At 45.3% G+C, this 20457-nt stretch overlaps 1 protein-coding gene across 4 annotated transcripts in view; it reads left to right on the top strand.

Moving 5' to 3' along the window:
* Positions 1-20457, top strand: part of SH2B2 (SH2B adaptor protein 2) — an 880732-nt gene that overhangs the window by 736597 nt on the left and 123678 nt on the right. For 3 of the 4 annotated variants that reach the window (XM_069614983.1, XM_069614984.1, XM_069614982.1), the window contains one exon: positions 11864-16250. The exons of the other annotated variant lie outside the window; for it this stretch is intronic. In XM_069614983.1, coding sequence (XP_069471084.1) covers positions 11864-12159 — 296 coding nt within the window. In that variant the 3' untranslated portion in view covers positions 12160-16250. Of the gene's footprint in view, positions 1-11863; positions 16251-20457 lie in introns of those variants that run through there. 4 annotated transcript variants of the gene reach the window in all.

The following is a 20457-nucleotide window of genomic DNA, read 5'->3' as shown; positions in this document are numbered from 1 at the left end:
GAGGGGGACAGGCATGAGGAATGCATTTACTGCCTTCACCCACATCACTCTGCTGAAGCGTGTGAAATATGTACAACCTTCAGCTCTAAAATGCTAAAAGATGGAGACGGCTTGTATGCTGGTTGAATGAAGGCCAATATCCCCCTTCAGAGGTAGAGTCCTCAAGAAGCGTGGCAGTCCCAAGACGCCCAGAATAAATGGAATCTGGGTCAAAAAGGAAAAAATCTGAGGATAGGCCAGCAAACAGCCTAAGTTAGTGATAAAACGAATCACTGTTAAAGGCCAGGCCTCGTCATCAAGAGGAGGTGGCGGGACAGCCAATGTCCTCGTTGATGACTCAGAAAGGGGGCCCGTCCACAGAAGGACCATCGGTGACGGAAGACGTGGAAAAGGGCTCGCCCCCGTTGACTAGCTTGATGATGGAAAAACACTCGTCGACGGAACATTCATCAACAAGCAAAGTCTTATAGACGGAAAAGAAATGCTCAGCGACGGACAAAACACTTGCCGATGGACAAGAGCTGCTCCGGGATGGACAAATCCCGTCCACCTGCGGTGGATAAAAAAACAGCTGTCCATGGGGAAAATAGCTCCGGAAGCAACAAAAGACCCGGCGACCAGGGGGCGAGGGGGAACGAGCGCAGGCACGCACGAGCCGGCTAATGGCTGAGCACAGACAATTTTCACAGGCAGAATTAGACCAATCATGGGTGCGAGAAACAATCCAGCACCATCCAAACATGGCTCCTGTCTCTCCAATCACATACTCACAGGTCATGCCTGATGACATCTTGCAGTACGAAGTGGATTCCGAGTTTGAAGTTGAAGTTCAACATACAGCATCGCATGTGTTCTCCGACTCCTACCAGTCCATTAAGATCGGCACATCCCTGCAATGTCCACGTTATAGCCCCAGGGAACCATGGGATATTCCTGTGCCACAACCACAAGAACCCCAGCTAAATCCACAATCTCTCCTCTCACTGGTTCTGTCCGCACTCCAGAATGCACTCCCTGAACTGGACACTAGGCTTCCGGCTTGGCTACATGCTCCAGTGCCTACACAACCACCTGTAGCACCACAAAGGCACAATCCACAAATAACCGTCTCTCCCCCGCGAAAAGCAGACAAGAAACGAAAACATAAAGAGAGATCACTTTACCCGTATCATTGCAGCCCTAAAAGGCAAGCGACATCCAGGGGTTGAGGCTCTAATACAGCAGAAATACGCTGCACCGAACAGGAGGAAGGGGTAGCTTACCAATACAGGCACAGATCAAGGCCCGCAAGACACAACATCCACCACTACATCGCCACAACAGGATGATGACCAGCCGGAGGAAGCCCCAAAACCATCACCACCAGACGAGATTGGGGCATTCCACTCACTCATTACAAAAGCTTACCCGGAATTTGGCCTCATCCCCTCCGAGGAGAAAATTGTTTGATCATATGAATAAAAGAAGAAAATCGGAAGGGGCCATTCCAATCCTCGACCACCTGTTGGAGGAGGGGCCCTGTACCATGAGACACCCTTTTACATAACTAGCTTTTAAAGGCAGGCTAGAGAAAAAGTAAGGCACCAGACACCACTCCCAAGTGTCTTGCGTCGCAGCTGTCCCTGGAGTCGTTGTCTCAGTGGCAGCTAGCAGAAAGTCCCACACTCAGTCATGTAAATGTACTGTGCCTTCAGAAACAGAAAGCCGGAAGATGGACGCGTTGGGAAAGAAGGTACGTACGGTGGGAGCCACCACAGTAAAACCTGCCAAAGCACTGGCCATCATGTACAGGTATGACCGCGAAATGTGGCATAGATTGCCACTGATTCTGGAACACTTGCCAGAACAGTAGCACGCCAAAGCAATTGCCATCTTGAAGGAAGGAGAGGAGACGGCAAACCATAGTATCAACATCGCAGTTGACCTAGCCGAGAGTGGTTTAAACAAATGAATAATAGGGTAGTTGTCAGAAGGCAAGGATGGCTCCACTGTACAGGTTTTAGACCTGATGTACAGCCAACGGTGCTGGACATGCCTTTCGAAGGTGATGGGCTGTTTTGGCCCAACATTGATGAGGCACTGAAGGCAATTAAAACTGACGCGGACACAGTCCGCTCTCACTACCCTACAAACAAAACATAATTTCCTTACGTTTCGAGGAGCAGTGGGAAAATCAACCTTATCAGGAAATGTCAGAGGCTCCAGACAGTACTGGAAAGCCTCACATTATTCACAGGGATATATAAAATCATTCCAAGGTTACCAGAGAACAAGACAATACATGCAACAACAGCAGAGGCAAGGATCTTCAGGCTCCCAGAGGGGTTAAGCAAAATCTCAGGCCTGACTGTGCATTCCGAACAGCACCTGTGGGGGGGAGTGGCACACCATTTACATTGGTGGCGACAAATAACGGACAAGTGAGTATTGCAAGTGGTCGAATCAAGCCACCTGCTAGAGTTCACCAAACAACCACCAAACATCCCGCTGTTAAAAACCTCCACTGCACATCTAAAGGTGCGCAAACAAGAAATAAAACAAATTAAAAAAAAAACTCTGTAGAAAAAGTACTAAAACAACAAACAGGAAAGGGCGTTTACTCTCGAGACTTCGTTGTGCAGAAAACGACAAAAAGGGTCGCCCGATACAAGATCTGTGCAAGCTGAACAAATCAAAAAGCAGCACTTCTAAATGGTCATGCTACAACAAGTCATACGGGCGGTGCAGCCACACAACTTCCTGGCGTCTTTTGACATAAGGCGCGTACTTCCACATCCAGGAAACATTGACAGTCTCTACGCTTCACAGTAGCAGATCAACACTATCAATTCAAAGTGGCGCCACAAACATTTACAGAATGCCTAGTACCAGTCGCAGCAGCCCTCAGAAAAAAGGGCCATCACGTCTATCCATATCAAGATGACTGGCTAGTGCGAGCAAAACTGTGGGAGACGGTCCCGTATCCATTGCGGAAATGAAGCTCTTACTGCAGCAATTGGGATTTAAGATAAAATCCTCTCGATTTCTCAGGGCTCACTTTGCAACATACGAAGCCCTAGAAACACTGAAGGCAATGATTCCTCTGTTCAAACCAGGAAATAGGTTATCAGTCAGAAAATGCTTGGGTCTCCTAGGGACTATGGCCTCCTGCATTCCCCTAAGACTGCACTTCTGACTGAATATGCGTCTGCTGCAAGAATTCCACACTAGCAGATGGTCCCAGGGTCGTGGGACGACAAGCTGCAGATTACACCACAACTAAACCACCAAATACACTGGTGGACAAGATCAGACAACATCAGCATTGGATGCCGGTTTCAAGACCCCATTCCGCACAATACGGTGGTGACAGAGGCCTCGCTGTCCGGCTGGGGTGCTTGTGTGTGCTCTCTCCACATAAAAGGAAAATATACAGTAGAGGAAGCCACACTACACATATATGTACTGGAACTCAGGGCAGTGGACTGGGTCCTGAAATTGTTTCAATTAATACTACAACACTCTACGGTTCAGGTATTAACCAACAACACCACGACCACCATGTACTACCTCAGGAAGCAAGGGCGGACAATGTCCCCAACTCTCTCCCGGGAAGCACAAAAGATTTGGCATTGGGCCATAGCCAACAGCATAACGCTACAAGCGTTGAACCTACCGGGAGTAAACAACGAGGAGGCAGACAACCTCAGCAGGTCCACCAGTCAGTGTCACGAGTGGGAGCTATGCAACAACCGGCTCCAACACATATTCGCTCAATAGGGGCTCCGGAAGTCGACCTATTTGTGTCAAAGCAGAACACCAAATGTGCACACTTTGCCAGCAGAACACAACAACAGGGATCGATGGGGAACACCTTTTCGTTCCCATGGACCGACCTCCACGCTTATGCCTTCCCACCATTTGACATTGTCTAGTATAGTCTTGACAAATGTATTGCCACTTTTAACAATACATATGCAAGACAATGTTAAACCATGTAAAATGTATTGCAACTACAAACAATACACAAATATTGTTTATCACTATGCTTACTAATCCACAAATATTGCCGATTACTATGTGTCTAGTAATGCTTTCTCTCTTTTTCCAGCGCCGAGGCGCAGTGTGTTAAATTGCTTTTGTTCTCTGTTAATGGAAAATAAACAAAACCCCTTTTCTTTGTGATTCTCCACACTCCTGGGTTTTGTTCTCTGTCCCTTTTTTGAGTTAGTATTTACCTAGCTCTACTGCTAAAACTAGGTGACCCTATGTTACGCCTTTAGTCTGGGTAGCTTTTGACTCAACCCCCTCCTCTCTAGCCTATAGAACAGGCCATGCCTATGCTGCTTTAAAGCGACTTATATTGTAAAATGCCACCACATTATCCTTCTCACCCTCTTTACATACTATGAAGATCTACACAACTCATTAGGATTGGAATCAAGTTCTTTCACATCTTGTACATAAACCATTTGAGCTCATATGTCTTGGAAGCCATAGGTTGTTTCCTAGAAAGAATTTCTGTACTTTGTATTTGCAACAAGGTGCATCAGTGATCTATAGACCCAGAGTTCTTCTGGGTAGTACCCAGACTTCTACTAATCTACACACCAACTTTGGCTCAGGTCTTAACTGAATTTAGTCTTAATGAGCTATATCTGCCTAAGTTGTTACTATTATTTGAACACAGCTACAGTAGCTACCTCACCATCAATTGCACGCAGCTATAGCGGCTACATGACATGCTTTCTGCAGGTACTACTGTCAAAACAGCCTTTCGGAATGAAGCACAGTTTGATGAGGTTTGCTTAAGGCCCTAGCTGATGCTATTTTATTCCTTCTCATCTCACTTTCGGCATGCATTGGAGGATTTTCACACTGTTCACAATACAGTCTTACCATCTCCTCTCGTCATTAACCATAAACTTACTGCCACGTTTATAACTTTTAAAAATCTGGTTAAGTTAAGGGCATTGCATTGTGCGTTCACATGCCCTGCGCACAAGCTTTGATTCTCAGTTGCGTTTTCATTAGTTTGTGGCCATACCAGAATTTGGGAGAACCTTCAACAGGTTGTGACTTGGAAAGAGCCTTGTAGTGTGAGTAGTAACGTAACTCCCCTATTAACACATGAAGGGCACTGCTCAGATGCCTAAAACAATGTGAAGATAGTTTCAATAATTTGGGTCATTTTGGGCTTCGGTTTGACTTCATAAAGAGTTTAATTTGGACATGCCCATGCTTTACACTCACATTCTAAAGGATAAGAAAAGAGAACATTCCATTCCAGGTACAAGGTGTAGATGGCAGAATAGTGCAAAGTATTTTAATCTCTACCAGATCTCAAGCTGAAAAACTGTTACTCATAAGAACGTGTTACCTCACTTATGAATTGTTTCATGGTTGGAATCATATTATGTTTTATGTTAAAAACGGTAGAGAGACGGCCACCAGGGGGCGCGCGGATGAGTCGCCTCTCCGTGTGAGCGCTCTACACAGGGTCCGGAAAGTGGCAGTGAGCCCCCACTTCGAGACCCCCCCCAGAGCTGATTTTTGACCAAGAGACGTGGGAAGGTGTCCCCCCCACCTGAGAGAAAACCCGGAGAAAATCGGAAGCGGCATCGTGGTGAAATTAACGCCGGCGCTTTGAGGCCTTCGGCGCGGCGTGAGTTCCGCGGAACTCCCAACCCGGGCCTGCGTATACGCGGGAAGTGCCGCCCTCTGAGTTTGATCCGGCGCACTTCTCGGTCCTCCGCGTGGAACCGGCTGCGCACCTCTGCCAAGGGCGGTTGATACCCCCACCGCGACACGGTAGGCGGACCCCTCACCCCCCCTGCAAAGCTCAGGAGGCCCTGGTGGCTTGGTCCTTCACGTCCCCCGCGTTGACGGGTGCTAACGTCGCTTCACGACCCGAATGCTGTTGGAGGCCTCCCTTTATGGACCCTAAAACCAGGCTAGCGAAATATACGTTTTCACCAATTGCCAGATCCCCAGGGCCCTCCTTGATTTCTATAATGTCGACTGCAGGATCCGAGGCCACCGCGACCAAGGCGGATGTTGCTGATTTGCTTGCCGAAATGAGGGGCATGCGAGCAGATATTGGCAATAGGATAGACAAGATCACGCAGAGGATCGACAAAATGGACGATAGGCTCGAACAGGTTGAGCACAACCAAACATCTCTGAATGTGCTGGAAGCACAGATGGATCACCGAATCGCAGATATATCGGACAGAGAGAATGAACTGCGCCTTAAGGTCGATGACCTCGAGAACAGGGAGCGCCGGAACAATATCCGAATATTTGGTCTTCCTGAGAAAGAGGGCGAAACCGAACTGGACCTGAAGCAATCGTTGCATGCCATCCTGAAGCTCCTATACAACGATGACTCAATTGACGCGCCTAAAATTGACCGCATCCATAGGGCCGGAGGTAGACCGGGGGCCCCGAGATCGGTCCTGGCCCGATTCCATAACTATGCGGACAGAGCGCGAATCTTGGACAAGGCCAGAAGCGCCCCACAGCTGTCCTTGGAGAACTCCGTCATTTCACTTTTTCAGGATTTGTCATCCCTCACGTTGGCGATGAGGAAAAAGTGCTCTCCGATCACGAAAATGTTGAAAGACAAGGGCGTCAGGTATCGCTGGGGGTATCCATTTTCCCTCACTTTCGAATGGGAAGGCTCGACAATGAGACTTGTCTCGGAGAAAGACATTGCTGACTGTACGACGGATCTGCTGGGTGCGCCGGAGGGTGCTCCCTCTCATGAGGATCAAGGATCATCTGGTGGTGAATGGAAAGTCAAGGCTTCGCGGCGAAGAAGGATTCCAGGCTCTAGAAAATACAGAAAAATGAACACCTCCCAAGATATGGAACATTGACAGGGTGCCTGAGGTACTTTGACATACTATTTGGTTAGAGGTAAACTGGGAAAATTACTCCACCACGGAGGTTACGAACTCTCATGTGCGAGTCGACCTCCCTATATGTGACTGACTGTGAAAGGTCGCCTCCTCCAAGTGTGAGGTATTGTTAGCTCGATGTCTCGCAGATGTTAGAAATGTGATAAGGCATAATATCTCTGCTCCGCTAGCTCCTGGGGGAGGGTAAATGTCTCTGTTACTGAATTATTGTTATCGTTAAGTGCACACAAAAGTTGGGGGCTCACTGATATATATTATCCTATTATGATAGGACCGCCTGTTTTGCGGTCTTCACGGGTGGTCCGAGTTCGGCTGGGTGATGTCAACCTGGGCGAATCGGGCGCCGAATGTGTTGGGGACGGGGAGGGGGGTGGGGGAGGGGGTGGTTGGGGAACACACTTCTCACACTGATTTTGACACGACGTACACGCAGACACACCTTGCGCACACCGAGGCCCACGATATGCTCCAGACGAGTTGGTCGTCGGTCTCCATGGGATTCTCTGGGAACCAATCCCATCACGACGACCCATGCATAGCGATGGCCGACAGGAAATGTGCCGTGGCACAGAGGGAATGGCCGCCCACGATCAACAATTACACTCAAGATGGCACTCACACCCCGTAGGGACACATTACGCATTTGCACACTCAACGTCAAAGGCTTGAACTCTCCCACAAAACGGTCGATGGTGGCCAGGGAATTTAGAAGGTCGAATGTAGACATCTTGTTCCTTCAAGAAACGAGATATCGGAAGGGAGAGGAGAAAGCCATCCCATCACGTGATATCGGGCTCACCTACTGGAGCTCGGGTATACTCAAAAAGGCAGGGGTGGGAATTCTGGTTCGTAAATGCCTCCGAATGACAACCCTTGACATATGGACGGACAATGAGGGGAGGGCGATCACGGTTGTGGGCAATATAGGGGGCACGACGATTACTCTGGCCACACTCTATGCACCCAATCAAGGGCAAAATCGCTTTCTCCATAGAATCTCTGAAAAAGTCTTCAATATGGCTAAGGGATACACGGTCCTGGGCGGAGACTTTAACATATGGATGGATAGCTCTATTGACAGACAGACCAGGGCTGATGCTTTAGACCCTCCCAACACTCGAACTGAGGCTGAAATTAAGTCTACCCTTGATCTTTATGGCCTTGTAGACAGCTGGCGACATCTACACCCGTCGGAAAAAGGCTTTACCTTTCACTCCCTCCCCCACGACACACTCACACGCATCGATTATATCTTTCTCTCTAACGATCTTCTACGTGTACTGCAAGCTGCCACTATATACCCCTCCGCTTGGTCAGACCACGACATGGTCACAGTTGACATATCCTGGGGTGAGCTGTCGCCGCGCAACACCAAATGGAGGTGTAATGACTCCCTCTGGGCCGACCCGGTCTTTAGAGAGACCTTTGAGATAGAGATTGAGCAATTCTTTCCGACTAATGATACTGGGGAAGTAGGGAAGGTAGCTGTATGGGAAGCAGCCAAGGCTACTTGGAGGGGTATCCTTATAGGGGAGGGGGCCCGAAAGAAAAGGGAACGTACAATATTAGAAAGGGGCATCAGGGAGAAGCTTGCTGTGGCACAGAATCTGGCGCAGACCACCCCGGCTGATAGACCAAAGTACTTAGCTGAAACTAAGCAACTTAGAGAAGAATTGAGGATTCTTATTGCTGGCAAAACGGCCCAGACCTTGCAATACCTTAAACAGAAATACTATGAGAAGGGGGACAAAGCAGATGCTCTCTTGGCGGCCCGCCTCCGTGCGCAGAGAGCAGAGAGATGGGTCGACCAAATTGAGAGGAATGATGGCACCCTGATAGATACAACGGTCACATCCCCGAAGGACATACAGGAGGCATTTGCCTACTTCTATGAGGACCTATATATGTGTGACCCCCCTCCCCCTGTGGGGAGCGTGGATGCATATCTTGTGGGGGCGCGTCTCCCCGCCCTCACGGGCGCGGAGGCCGAATCTCTAGACGCTCCGGTCACTGGGGAAGAGGTGGAAAGTGCCATCAAGAGGCTGAAAATAGGGAAGGCCCCGGGGGAAGATGGATTTACACCGGGTTTCTATAAAGCATTCTCCACCCTCCTTGCACCCTTCCTAGCATCCTTGTTTAATCACATTCTTGACACTGGGCAGGCCCCTCCGTCCTTTTCTCGGGCCCTATTGGCTGTAATTCCCAAGGAAGGCCGAGACCCTAAACACTGTAGCTCTTATCGGCCCATCTCACTTCTTAACATCGACGCCAAGGTGTATGCTAGGGTCATCGCGGCTCGGCTCGAAACATATCTCCCTAGACTGGTGCACTCTGACCAGGTTGGCTTTGTTCTAGGCAGGCAGGGCGCAGATACCATGCGAAAAACACTCCACTTATTATACGAGGCACAGGGAATGGAGGGGGACCCATTGCTCTTATCACTTGATGCTGAGAAAGCTTTTGATAGGGTGTCCTGGGACTTTCTAGAAAGAGTATTGGTCTCATATGGGTTGGGATCCAGACTCTGCCGTGCCATTAGAGCATTGTATGCCTCCCCTACGACATCGGTGGCGGTGAATGGGGGATACTCACGTTGGTTCCCCCTTGAAAGAGGTACGAGACAAGGCTGTCCATTGTCGGCGATATTGTTCGTCATGTCCCTTGAACCGCTGGCGCAGAAACTAAGAAATGACGGTAGAGTCAAGGGCATCACGGTGGGAGAAAGAGAGTACAAACTGGGGCTATATGCGGATGACATCTTGCTTCATTTGACCGACCCCTTGGCCTCAATCCCAGCTGCGCTTGAAATAATTGAGGAATACGGCGCGCTGGCCGGCCTAAAAATCAATACGGAGAAATCAGTCCTCCTCCCGATTGATAAGAGTAGAGATTCTGAGATCGCACGCTTTGCCCCGTTGGGAGTCCAAGTCAGCCTCACTACCCTCCGTTACTTGGGCGTTAATGTTACCCGTGACTTCGATTCCCTATATGGTGCTAACTTCCCCCCACTGCTACTTGCCTTACAGAAAGATAGCCAACGGTGGTCTAAACTCACAATCTCCTGGATGGGTCGTTTAAATGCCATAAAGATGGTCTTTCTCCCCAAGATATTATATTTGTTCCAGATGCTCCCCGTTAGGTTGCCCCCGGAATATTTCGTAGATGTGCGAAAAATGTTTTTGTCCTTCTTGTGGCAGGGCCAAAGACCCAGAATCCCAAGACCCTTACTCCAGCTCCGCAAAGACAACGCGGGAGTAGGCCTCCCGGACATGGAAACATACTACAGGGCGGCGCAACTTAGAGTCCTTGTCCCACACTTTAGGCAACGCTCGGAACCCCAGTGGATAGCCTTAGATAATTACCACCTTCGTCCCTTTATTGTGCCTGAATGGTTATGGGTCCCCAGATCCCAGTTACGTGAAAGTGTTAGATCTCACCCTATCCTAGGTACATTATGGGCTATTTGGAGACCAGGCAAGAAAATGGTTGGAGTCACGACGTGGCCATCCCCCCTGGGTCACCTTTGGTCTCCAGGGATCCGTGACGCCATACCGGAACCGGGAAGCTACGAAACATGGTACCAGGCGGGGCTGGAAAGAGCAGGCCAATTATGGCGTGGGGGAACCTTCGTAACTATACAAGAGCTCCAGGAAGCGCTTGGCATAGGAGCACTCTCGGTCTTCCTCTATCTGAGACTCAAAGGGGTGATGACAAGGCCTGTATGGAAAGACCAGCTGCAGAGGGACCTTACCCCTTTTGAGGCGATCCTTGATCGATGTACAGGCTCCAGTGGTCTGATCAGTGCTATGTATTCGGCCATGATCGAGACTGACATCTCCCCTTCTTTGGTGCTCAAGGGCAGATGGGAGGCGGATATGGGCAGACAGATCTCCGAAAAGCTGTGGCTACACATCTGCAGACGCACTGCGAAGTCCTCAATATCCTGCCAATACAAATTGCATGCTATAAAACTTTTGTATAGATGGCAGTATGACCCGATCAGGCTCGCCAAAATGTACCAAGGTGTTAGTCCATACTGTTGGAGGGGTTGTGGGGAGCGGGCTGGCTACTGGCATATGTGGTGGGGGTGTACCATGGTCCAGACTTACTGGTCGGAGGTTCTTAGCTGGATCAGGGACCTGGATGATGAAGAGAGGGTGAAGCAACCAATGTTTGTCCTCTTCGGTCTGATCGAAACAGGAGACGACGTTTTAAAAGCGCCTAGGATGGTACAGGGCCTCCTGATGGCTGCGCGAGCTTGCCTCACCATGGTTTGGAAGCGGCCCAAGCTCCCTAGTAAAACCGAATGGCTTGGGGTGGCACAGAATCTCTACAGAATGGACTGCCTGACCGCCACGTTACGCGGAGATCGTACTAATGTTGAAAGTGCCTGGTCTGAGTTTAGAGCCAAGCATGCCCCGTAAAGACAAAGTGTGCAATACATTGTTGTGATTTGTGCCAATAATAGTAACAAATGAAGATTTTTGTTGTGGCGGCTCTCTGAGTTGCGTTATGTGTAATGGTCGGTCATCATACTCATATTCGAAGTTCTCTGGTGTTGTCTCGCTGTGCAAGGAGGTTTCCCAACCATTTATTTGGAGATATTAGAGAAGGGGGGGGAGGGGGGAGGGGGAGGGGTGCGACTGGGCGTTGTTGTTCTTGTTCACTATACTGTTCACTTTTCAGGAAATACTGTACAGGATTTATGTTGATGATACTTCTCTCTTGTGCTCTTTCTACTTATACACTGAAATTTCTTCATCTCAATGTAAGTGAATGTTCAACTTGTATAAACTCAATAAACTTTGAATTTAAAAAAAAAAAAAAAACGGTAGAGAACAATTTGTTAGTGAATTTGAAAATCATTCTTTAATAGAACATACTATTTATTAACCATGAGCATGAATTCTTGCTTTAATCTTTGCACTGTACTTAATAGACATGTACTTGTTGTCTTACAGAGGACACCCTTGTTCAAACAGTCGCACCGCCACAGCCAAGCAGCAGAACTGATCTACCATCCCAACACTATTTTGCAAGCTTTGCCCCTGGCATTGTTCCCCCTGCTTCTCCGTCTGAGGCAAGCACACCTGGTGTCCAGCCACTCTATCATAGAGTAGATGGGAGCTTGAGCACCCGCAGCAGCAGTTCAGAGCACCTGCTGGAACCACCTGTGGTAAGCACAGAGGACTATCACGAGAGCGAGGGGTCCCGCAGTCGGACAAGGGCCGTGGAGAACCAGTATTCATTCTACTGACTAGAAGGCACTTCTGAAGCAAATCTTTCCCAGCCGATGGACAACAGAGGAAGTCATGGGGTGCAATCCAAATAATTGGGAGCAGATCAGTCCCTGCTTACTAAGGCTCATTAGTGGAATGGTGTTTCCTTTTCACAACTGCCCATGCTACATGTGTCTGCGGTTTATCTGCTGGGATTTCTGAGTGGATTGTCTCTATACGAGTTCATGTAACACTTTGTATATTGCTCCAATACCAGTGCCTGTAGAGCGACACCTGCCGCAGATGCCCGGCCTGCACCCCTGGCATTGCTGCTTTTGCTTTGCTCAGGACTAGGTTTCATTAACTCAGAGAAACACTGACAAACTTTTCAGGGAGAACAAGAATATTAACAAGCCTAGTTTTAGGGCAGAAGTACAACTTTTTTTGCTTGTTATTTATTATCAACTAAACTGTTTTCACGTGTAAAGTATCTAATCAGTATTTTTAGGAATTTCTATTCTAGCAGTATATACATATTTGTTTTGTGGAATAGGATTCATGCTGCATGGTTTAGAGCCCTTATAGGGCTAAGACGCTATGTTGAGCCAGGCCATATGGTCATCTGTTTAGGTTCTACGTAAATTAGCATCCAGTGGCATAGTATTAAAGGGGACAAACAGTTTTTTATAAAAATAAAATATGTTGATCCAAACTGTTAATGTTTTATTTCTGCCTCTTTTCCAGTGGAAAAAAAGACCCAGTCTTATTTTCAACATTTTTGTAAGCATTTGCCTACACGGGTTGCATAATTTATTTCTTACTTCAATGAGTTAGAGTGGAAGTGACATTAGAGGACGAAATGAAAAGAGATGGGGAGGAAATGAAGTCTGCAGATCCATTAAAGCAGCAAAGAGAAAGTAAAATGTTGCATTTTATTTTACACCAACAGATTTGCTTTTATACTAATTCTTCTCCCAATAGTAGAAGTAGCGAAACTATCACTACTATACCTCTAACACCAGAAGCAGTAGTAGCACTACTGCAAATAGGAATACTATTATTGCTACTACCAGTGGTAGTATGTTAAGTGAAAATACTACTACAGCCAGTAGTAGGTGTCGTAGAACTAATATCAGTAATAGTAGAATCACTGCAGTAGCAGATATGGGAATAGCCTGACTAGCAGCGGCACCGCTGAAACCTCTACTAACACTGACAGTGATATTACCACTAGTAGCAGCAGACATATTAGTACCACTAGAGGTAATGCAGCCGTAGTATTAGTACTTCCTCTGATTCTATTCATAATATTGGTGCTGCTACTATTATTATTTGTAATATTACTACCGATGATAGTAGGCCTAGTACCGTTAGTAGTACTGGTGGTAGTACAACCAGTGTACTACTACGTCTTCTGATAGTATTGCTAATGCTGTTAGTATATATAAATGCTAGTTCTAATACCATTACTACTTCCAGGAGCAGCTATATTAGTACTAAGGACTGCAGCAGAAGTACCTAATAATACAGGCAGTAGTCGTAGTAGAAGTACTGGTAGTACTATTAATGCAACTACTAGCAGCAGTAGTACAAGCACTGTTAGAACTGGTATTATTGTGACAAAAACTACTAGCTGCAGTGACAGTAATTTTATTGCTACTGATACTGCTCCTCGTGATGGTATTACTGCTATTTATTACTACTCCGGGTACTTCTACTAAAGGGAGGGCAGGATTAGTAGGGGAGTAATCTTGGTGGTATAAGGTAAAATAGTATTCAGCCTTTTACTCCACCTCTTTGCTGACATGCTAGTTCCACAGACTGCACTGCCCCTCCTCTGGTGTCACCTCTTCTTTAAATGCTTGAAAGCAGCACACAAAATGAAGGGCAACCATAGCAAGCAAATGCCTAGATACATGTCAAAAATAAAATAGATATAAACTTTTCTTTGCTGTAAAATATGAAGAAGCAAAACATTAACAGTTAAGAACATTTAATATTTCTACAAACGGTATGTCCCATTTAAGGAGTGTAAGCAGTAGGCATTATCAGATGTATTCCTGTTGGTTAGCCTGTATTTGTCCATAGCAGCCATGTCTGTCGAAAAAATGAACACACAGAAAAGCAGGAATTGGTACGAGACATTCTTTTTTTTAATTCTCATTATGTTCATTTGTTAGTTCAATTTAGCAAGCCCATCTTCTCTTTCCTGTGACAATAAATGTGTCACATCGCAACTATTGGTATTCTGTGCCAGAATTGAGAAATTCTGCTTTATGTCTGAAAACCATCTTATTTATAGTTGTTCTGTTTCTACCAAAGATCAGAGCTGAAGTTCACTACAACGCTATCACCAATTTCCTGCCTACCCAATTAAGAACCTCAATGATGTTTATATTAAAAAAGTAAATATGTGGTTGGGTTTTATTTAGATATGTGTAATCGATGTCTTGGATGTAAATTTGGTAAATAGTATTTTGCACCATGAATCCATTCCAGCGTCACTTGCTGTGCACATTTCTGCCATCAACCTGTTGATTTTTGAAATGACATTTTGTTTCATCAAACGATAAATTGATAAGTGTCTACAATGAGTGGGTCTTGTCACAAAGCCTAGCGGGAACCCTGCAGAAAGATGTCAGTAATGGTTATTAACAACTGCCTATTTATTAATTGTACAGTGTCTTTATAGGCACGAGTCCAATAACCAGTCCCCATTCTCTTTCGCTACCATTCTCTTCCCTCCCCTGCCTTCCTTTCCGACGAGCAATTCATTTAGGGTAGTCCTTGAGGCCAATGGTTGGGTCAACTGTGAGTTCAAAGGCACCATTTTGTGGAACATAATCAGGTGTTGGAGAAAGGTGGGAAGAAGATGATAGTTGGGGGCTGGAGTAGGTGGAGAAGGGTGCGAGGAAAGAAAAGGAGAAGAATGTCGGGCCCATGCAACGCTAGGGAGATACAGGGGATAGATTTGAACCCTAACTCAAAAAAGAAGCCCTGGTAAAAGGTAGAGGAATGAGCCTTTGACGAAGCGCCAAGGAGGTTCAGGTGAAACCAGTGCACAGACAGGAAGAGGAGGAGGGAGTACCCCAAGGGGTACACGCATATGCTAGGGCGTCTGGGATGGGAGAGAGAAGAGAGTGACAGGAAGCCCAGAGAACTAGGACACTGGGCAGGGAGTTGGTCAGAGGCCCATGCAAAAACCATAAGGTGGCATCCTTATTGTCCAAAGCTCTAGGCCTTGATGCACGATTCACTTGGATTAGAGGTTGAACACAAACCCGTCCGCTTAAGACAGGAGATGGGCAGAAAAATGGAAAAAGGGGTGTGGAGCGCAATTTATAGCCAATCATTTTACGGTAGACCTACAAACAGAATTTCAAAGCCTGAATCCAAATGGTCAAACACCATATGACAACCTAAAGAATGGAATGTTTGAATGGTTGGGATGCGAACAGGAATTTCATGACTGACCAACACTTATTAGAAGGTTGCCTTTCTCCCCAAGACACCCCACATAAAAGATATGTTGAATATGTCATCTGGTGGGAAATTAGCTCTTGGATTTTACAGATGAAGTTAGAATCGTCATATTATTTTATTATGGAACAATAAGAAAGTCATAGGTCATCGACCACACACACACTCACACACTCACACTCACACTCATTCTCTCACACTCTCACACTCTCACACTCTCACTTCGACCACTATGCAAGAACCTCTATGGAAACTAGTGATATTGGGGCAAACATCAGGGACTCTGACCATGGTTGAGCTGTACAGTAGTCCATTGATTCAAACTCCTCCTAGGCCTCAGGTCAAGAAGACCACGCCGCCAATTCCTGAGCAGACATCCATCAACCTATGCTTGTAGGAAATGGTCTCACAGATATAACAAAAGCGAATTTGCACTCCTATTTATTAATAGTGCATTGACCTAATAATTCTGGCAAGGATATACACGGTTAGAAAAAGGATGCTTGCTTTTCTCGATCTAGGTTTGCACAATTAACATTATTTACAACATTGAAACACATCTAATCATTGAATACAATAAGATGTTAAGGACAATTATACATTTGTTTTCGTTAACAGACATTATTAAAATTATATTTGGCCAATTCAATATTGTGTCTTTCAAAATGTGTGAGATCTGTTTTGGGCTTTGTCCTTTTTTGTAAAAAATTAACAATAATAGTTTTACTTTTTCCAATATAGTTTATTTTACAAAAGCATTAAAATGATGATTATTATTTATTTTCTTATGTCACCCCTCACGCCCAAAGACTTCAGTGCGCACAGGGGGACAGACAAGTGATGTACAAACACAGTAGGAGACCAAGCCAGGCACTGGACATCAGACCGAAGAGAAGCTGAACTAGTCCTTTGAGTTAAAAAGATGAGTCTTTATTGCCCTCTTAAAACTATTGAGACATGTGATCCTACATATACTATTAGGGAAGAAATTCCATGAGTTTGATGCACACATTGAAACTGGTGCCACCAAAATATTTTGTCTTGTATCATGGGGAAGTTAATTTGTTTGACCAATTGAAATGTAGGGTTCTCATAACCGGGGCCCTGTGTAAGCGTTTTATCAAGTACTCTGGTGCTTTGCCTGATGAGTATTTATGGTTGAGAGTGAGAATCTTGTGGGAGATTCAATGATGCACAGGGATCCAGTGTCAGAGATCTTCTTTCTGCTGTTATGTGGTCCCTTCTGCTCTTCCCGTACACTGCTCTCACAGGTCCATTCTGGGCTACCTCTAGAATTTTTTTTTGAGGTGCCCGCTAATAGACTATTGCAAAAGTCCATGTGGGTGTTGACCAATGCAAAGGCCACTGATGATAGATTGTAGACAAATGGGGCTTAATTTGTTTAATTAGCTTACTTGCATAGGCACAAGAGGCCTTTACCTACAGGATATGCTTTGTCATATTAAGCCCCGAATCTGGGGGGACCCCTAAGGTCTTCGCACAGGAGCTAACCTGAATGGAACAGTTGACATTTTTAAAATGACTGTATTTTGCATCCAACTTTTTAAACCTTTGGTCCGAGCCCATGATCATCAGCTTGGTTTTGTCGTTGTTGAGGGCAATTGAGTTGACAGTCATCCAATTCTGGCTAAGGTTTTATGTTCTATTAACAGTAGCAGTGTCCAGCTCATGGTTCTCAGTTAGCTTGAAGACCAGCTTGTTGTCGTCGGCATAGTTGGTTACTTCATGCCAACGCCGTTTAGAAGGTCAAAGAGCAGCCATGTATATACGATAAAAAGTGTGGGCGAAAGATTTTCACCCTGGGGGACACCACAATACAGGAGCTCTGGTGGGGCCTGAAATCGCCCAGTAGCAACCCTAGCTGATCTAAGACCCCAATAAAATGCCATCCATGCAATAGTATCGTCTGAGCAGTTCTCGATCTTCCCTAACCTCTCGAGCAGCAATGAGTGATCGACTAAATCGAATGCTGCCAAGAGGTCCAGTAACATGAGCAAAGCGACCCTACAACCATCCGCAATCTTGGCCAAATTGTCTCTGAGGTTAAGAATTGTGGTTTCGGTGCTGTGCATGGCACGGAAATCTGACTAATGCACACTCAATAAACCATGCTTATTAAGATGTTCTTGTAGTTGCAGGTAGGCTGCCCTATTAAGAACCTTCAATAAGAATGGAACAGTAGTGATAGCGTGATAGTTCCCTGCAACCGCTGGGTCAAGAGTTTCTTCAGTATAGGTGTGATCCATACTTCCTTTAAACACTGTGGGGCTTCCGTAGTGGTAAAGGAGGAATTAATGATGTCAGTAATCAAAGGCGCAATATAGTGGATCGAATTCTTAATAATAGTAGTCGGACAGGCATTTCCAGCACAGACGGTAGGCTTCCATCCATTAACAATATCAGGCTTATCTTTAGTGAGGGACTGAGACAGAATTCATGAATTGTGCCTGAATTATGAGTCAGTGCCTCATCAACGATAGGGAGGAGATAAACGCATTCTACTAGGTCTTGACAGCAGATGTTAATAGCATCTTGATGGGATCTAGTGTTCATGAAAAAAAAAAACGTCCTGGATCTTGTTTGCACCAAGCATTGTTTTTTTTGTCCAGCACTGTGTGGGACCTTTTTACCGTCCAATTCTTTCAAAATCCCAAACAACTCCCTTTTGTCTGATTTGGCCCTGGATATTCTATTATCAAAATGTTTCCTCTTAGCCGAGGGAATAACTTTTTAATAATAATCTGCTGCTGTTCTGTATTTATGCAGTGAATCTGCAAAGATTTTTCCTCCATTTGCCTTTCGGACAAACTCCGAAAAGCAAAGGGGGAAAAATCTGTATTTTCTGTATTTTGTAACTTCTGTATAAAACCAAAAACTTCTGTTTTGAATTTATCCACAACAGGGGGCAATTTGTCAATAACCAAGGTGGTGATATCCAAGAATTCACAAACAAGAGAGTTAGTCTCTTTTGTTTGCGGGATATCAGAGATTAACAGTAAAGCAAGTTCTGCAAAGGCCTTTGGGGTGGCCCTGCTAAGATTTCTTGCTCTCATTTTTAATCTGGGATGCACGTCAACCTTTTATCCATAGCTAGAAGTAAGGGATTAATAGATATGACAGACTGATCTATCCAAATTTAGGAGTGATTCTAGGAGTATTAGTCTGGAGATTGAGTTAGTAAGCATTCCAGGGTGTGTACTTCTCTATTCGTGGGTTTGTTGACAAGTTGAATGAAGTCCATCGCCTGAAGGGCGGTGAGAAGTGACGCTGCATTAAGGTCAGCGCTGTTATGTTCCCAGAGATTGAAATCCCCCAGTATGATAACAGGGGTAGTGGATTTGGTAAAATCACCAATCGGAGATAAACGTTCTTAATAGAGAGGCAAGGTTAGAGGGTGGTCGCTTTAAGATGAATATACGAATAGAGGTATTGTGGTCAATATGCAATTGGAGCAATAAGTATTCACAATTGTCCAGAGTATTAATGGAGAGAGTATGGATATTTTAATCTTTCATAATAAGTGCTTTCCCTCCCCCTCTTCTTTCGGCGTGATCAGTGTGTATGATTCTATAACGGGATGGATTAGCTAACTGGGCTGCATGATTGGTATAAAGTCCAGATTTTGTGCAATGAATAGGTCTGCCACCACTGTGGCATGTTTGACTACAGAGTGAGTGTTTAGTAGGGATATCATTAGTGTTCGAACAAGCTATATTCGGCAGTAAGTACCATAAAAGCAGCAATACATTTATTATATTACACCATAAAATGCAATTCATGTTTAACAAATACCAATCATCCTGCATACCATCGATTCATAAACAAAACAGAGATAAAATGAGATATTAATATCAAATGGTTCATAAAAACAGATCATCATAAAATGAACACTGCATTCTTACAATATCAGTGTTGCTCTTCTTAGCCAGGCCCTATGGCAGAATTTTACAACATAATATACCTCGTTCACATCATCAGTTATTTTCAGTACAGCTTACTATGTCAGCATATTGTGCTGCTAGGTTCGGGATGGGGTCATTTTGCTTTATCACTTTACTGACCGTATCCTGCCAATAGTTATGGGTCTCTGCTACAATGTATTCTGCTAAATCAGGAGGCAACATAACGTCAGGTTCAGGCTGCACCTCGTGTGAAGCAATGGATGCCTTCTGCTTTCTTTTCCAACGCAGTCTGGAAAGAATTATTTTCCCTAATTAGAATATGAGATTGATCTTTGGGGGCTGTGTATCGCATGACAATATCTGCATAGCGCTGGTGAGCACTATGAGAACTAAGCATGGGCGATTGAGTGCCAAGAATTTTCCTTGCACACTAGGAAAATAAGGCGATTGCCTTAAGTGGGTTCATTACAGTCACCGGGCTGATAAGAGTATATATATTAATAAGGGCGCAAAGATAAGGGGCAAAAATACATCTGGACACCATGATGGGCTCAATATATAAAGGTTTGTTTGTTGTAGGATTGAAGCCTATTGTAGCTTGTGAGACATCAATCTGTAAGAGAAGAAACATAATTCGTAGTGTGAGCCTATTATCTTAGATAAAGGCATATACAAAAAAGTTGAAATCGATTTTTCAATAAAGGGTAACATTACCTTTCTTGGGGATGAATTATTCCCATGTTGGCCCAGTGATTTTCAGAAAAGGGCTTGCTGTCCTACCTAGTGAAATGTTTCGCAGTTAGTGATGTCTAAAAGCTTTAATTTTTTTTTTCAATATGAATCTGAAGTATTAGATAACATAGAGGGATCATGGATGTTTTGTGAGTTATCTTGTAAGGTTATTAAAACATTTCCTGTAAATGAATGCCTTGT

This window comes from Ambystoma mexicanum, chromosome 9 (genome assembly GCF_040938575.1).
Source record: "Ambystoma mexicanum isolate Mex_15411 chromosome 9, UKY_AmexF1_1, whole genome shotgun sequence".
Taxonomy (NCBI): domain Eukaryota; kingdom Metazoa; phylum Chordata; class Amphibia; order Caudata; family Ambystomatidae; genus Ambystoma; species Ambystoma mexicanum.
The sequence above is the reverse complement of the archived record's forward strand: the minus strand, read 5'-3'. Positions and strand labels throughout refer to the sequence as shown.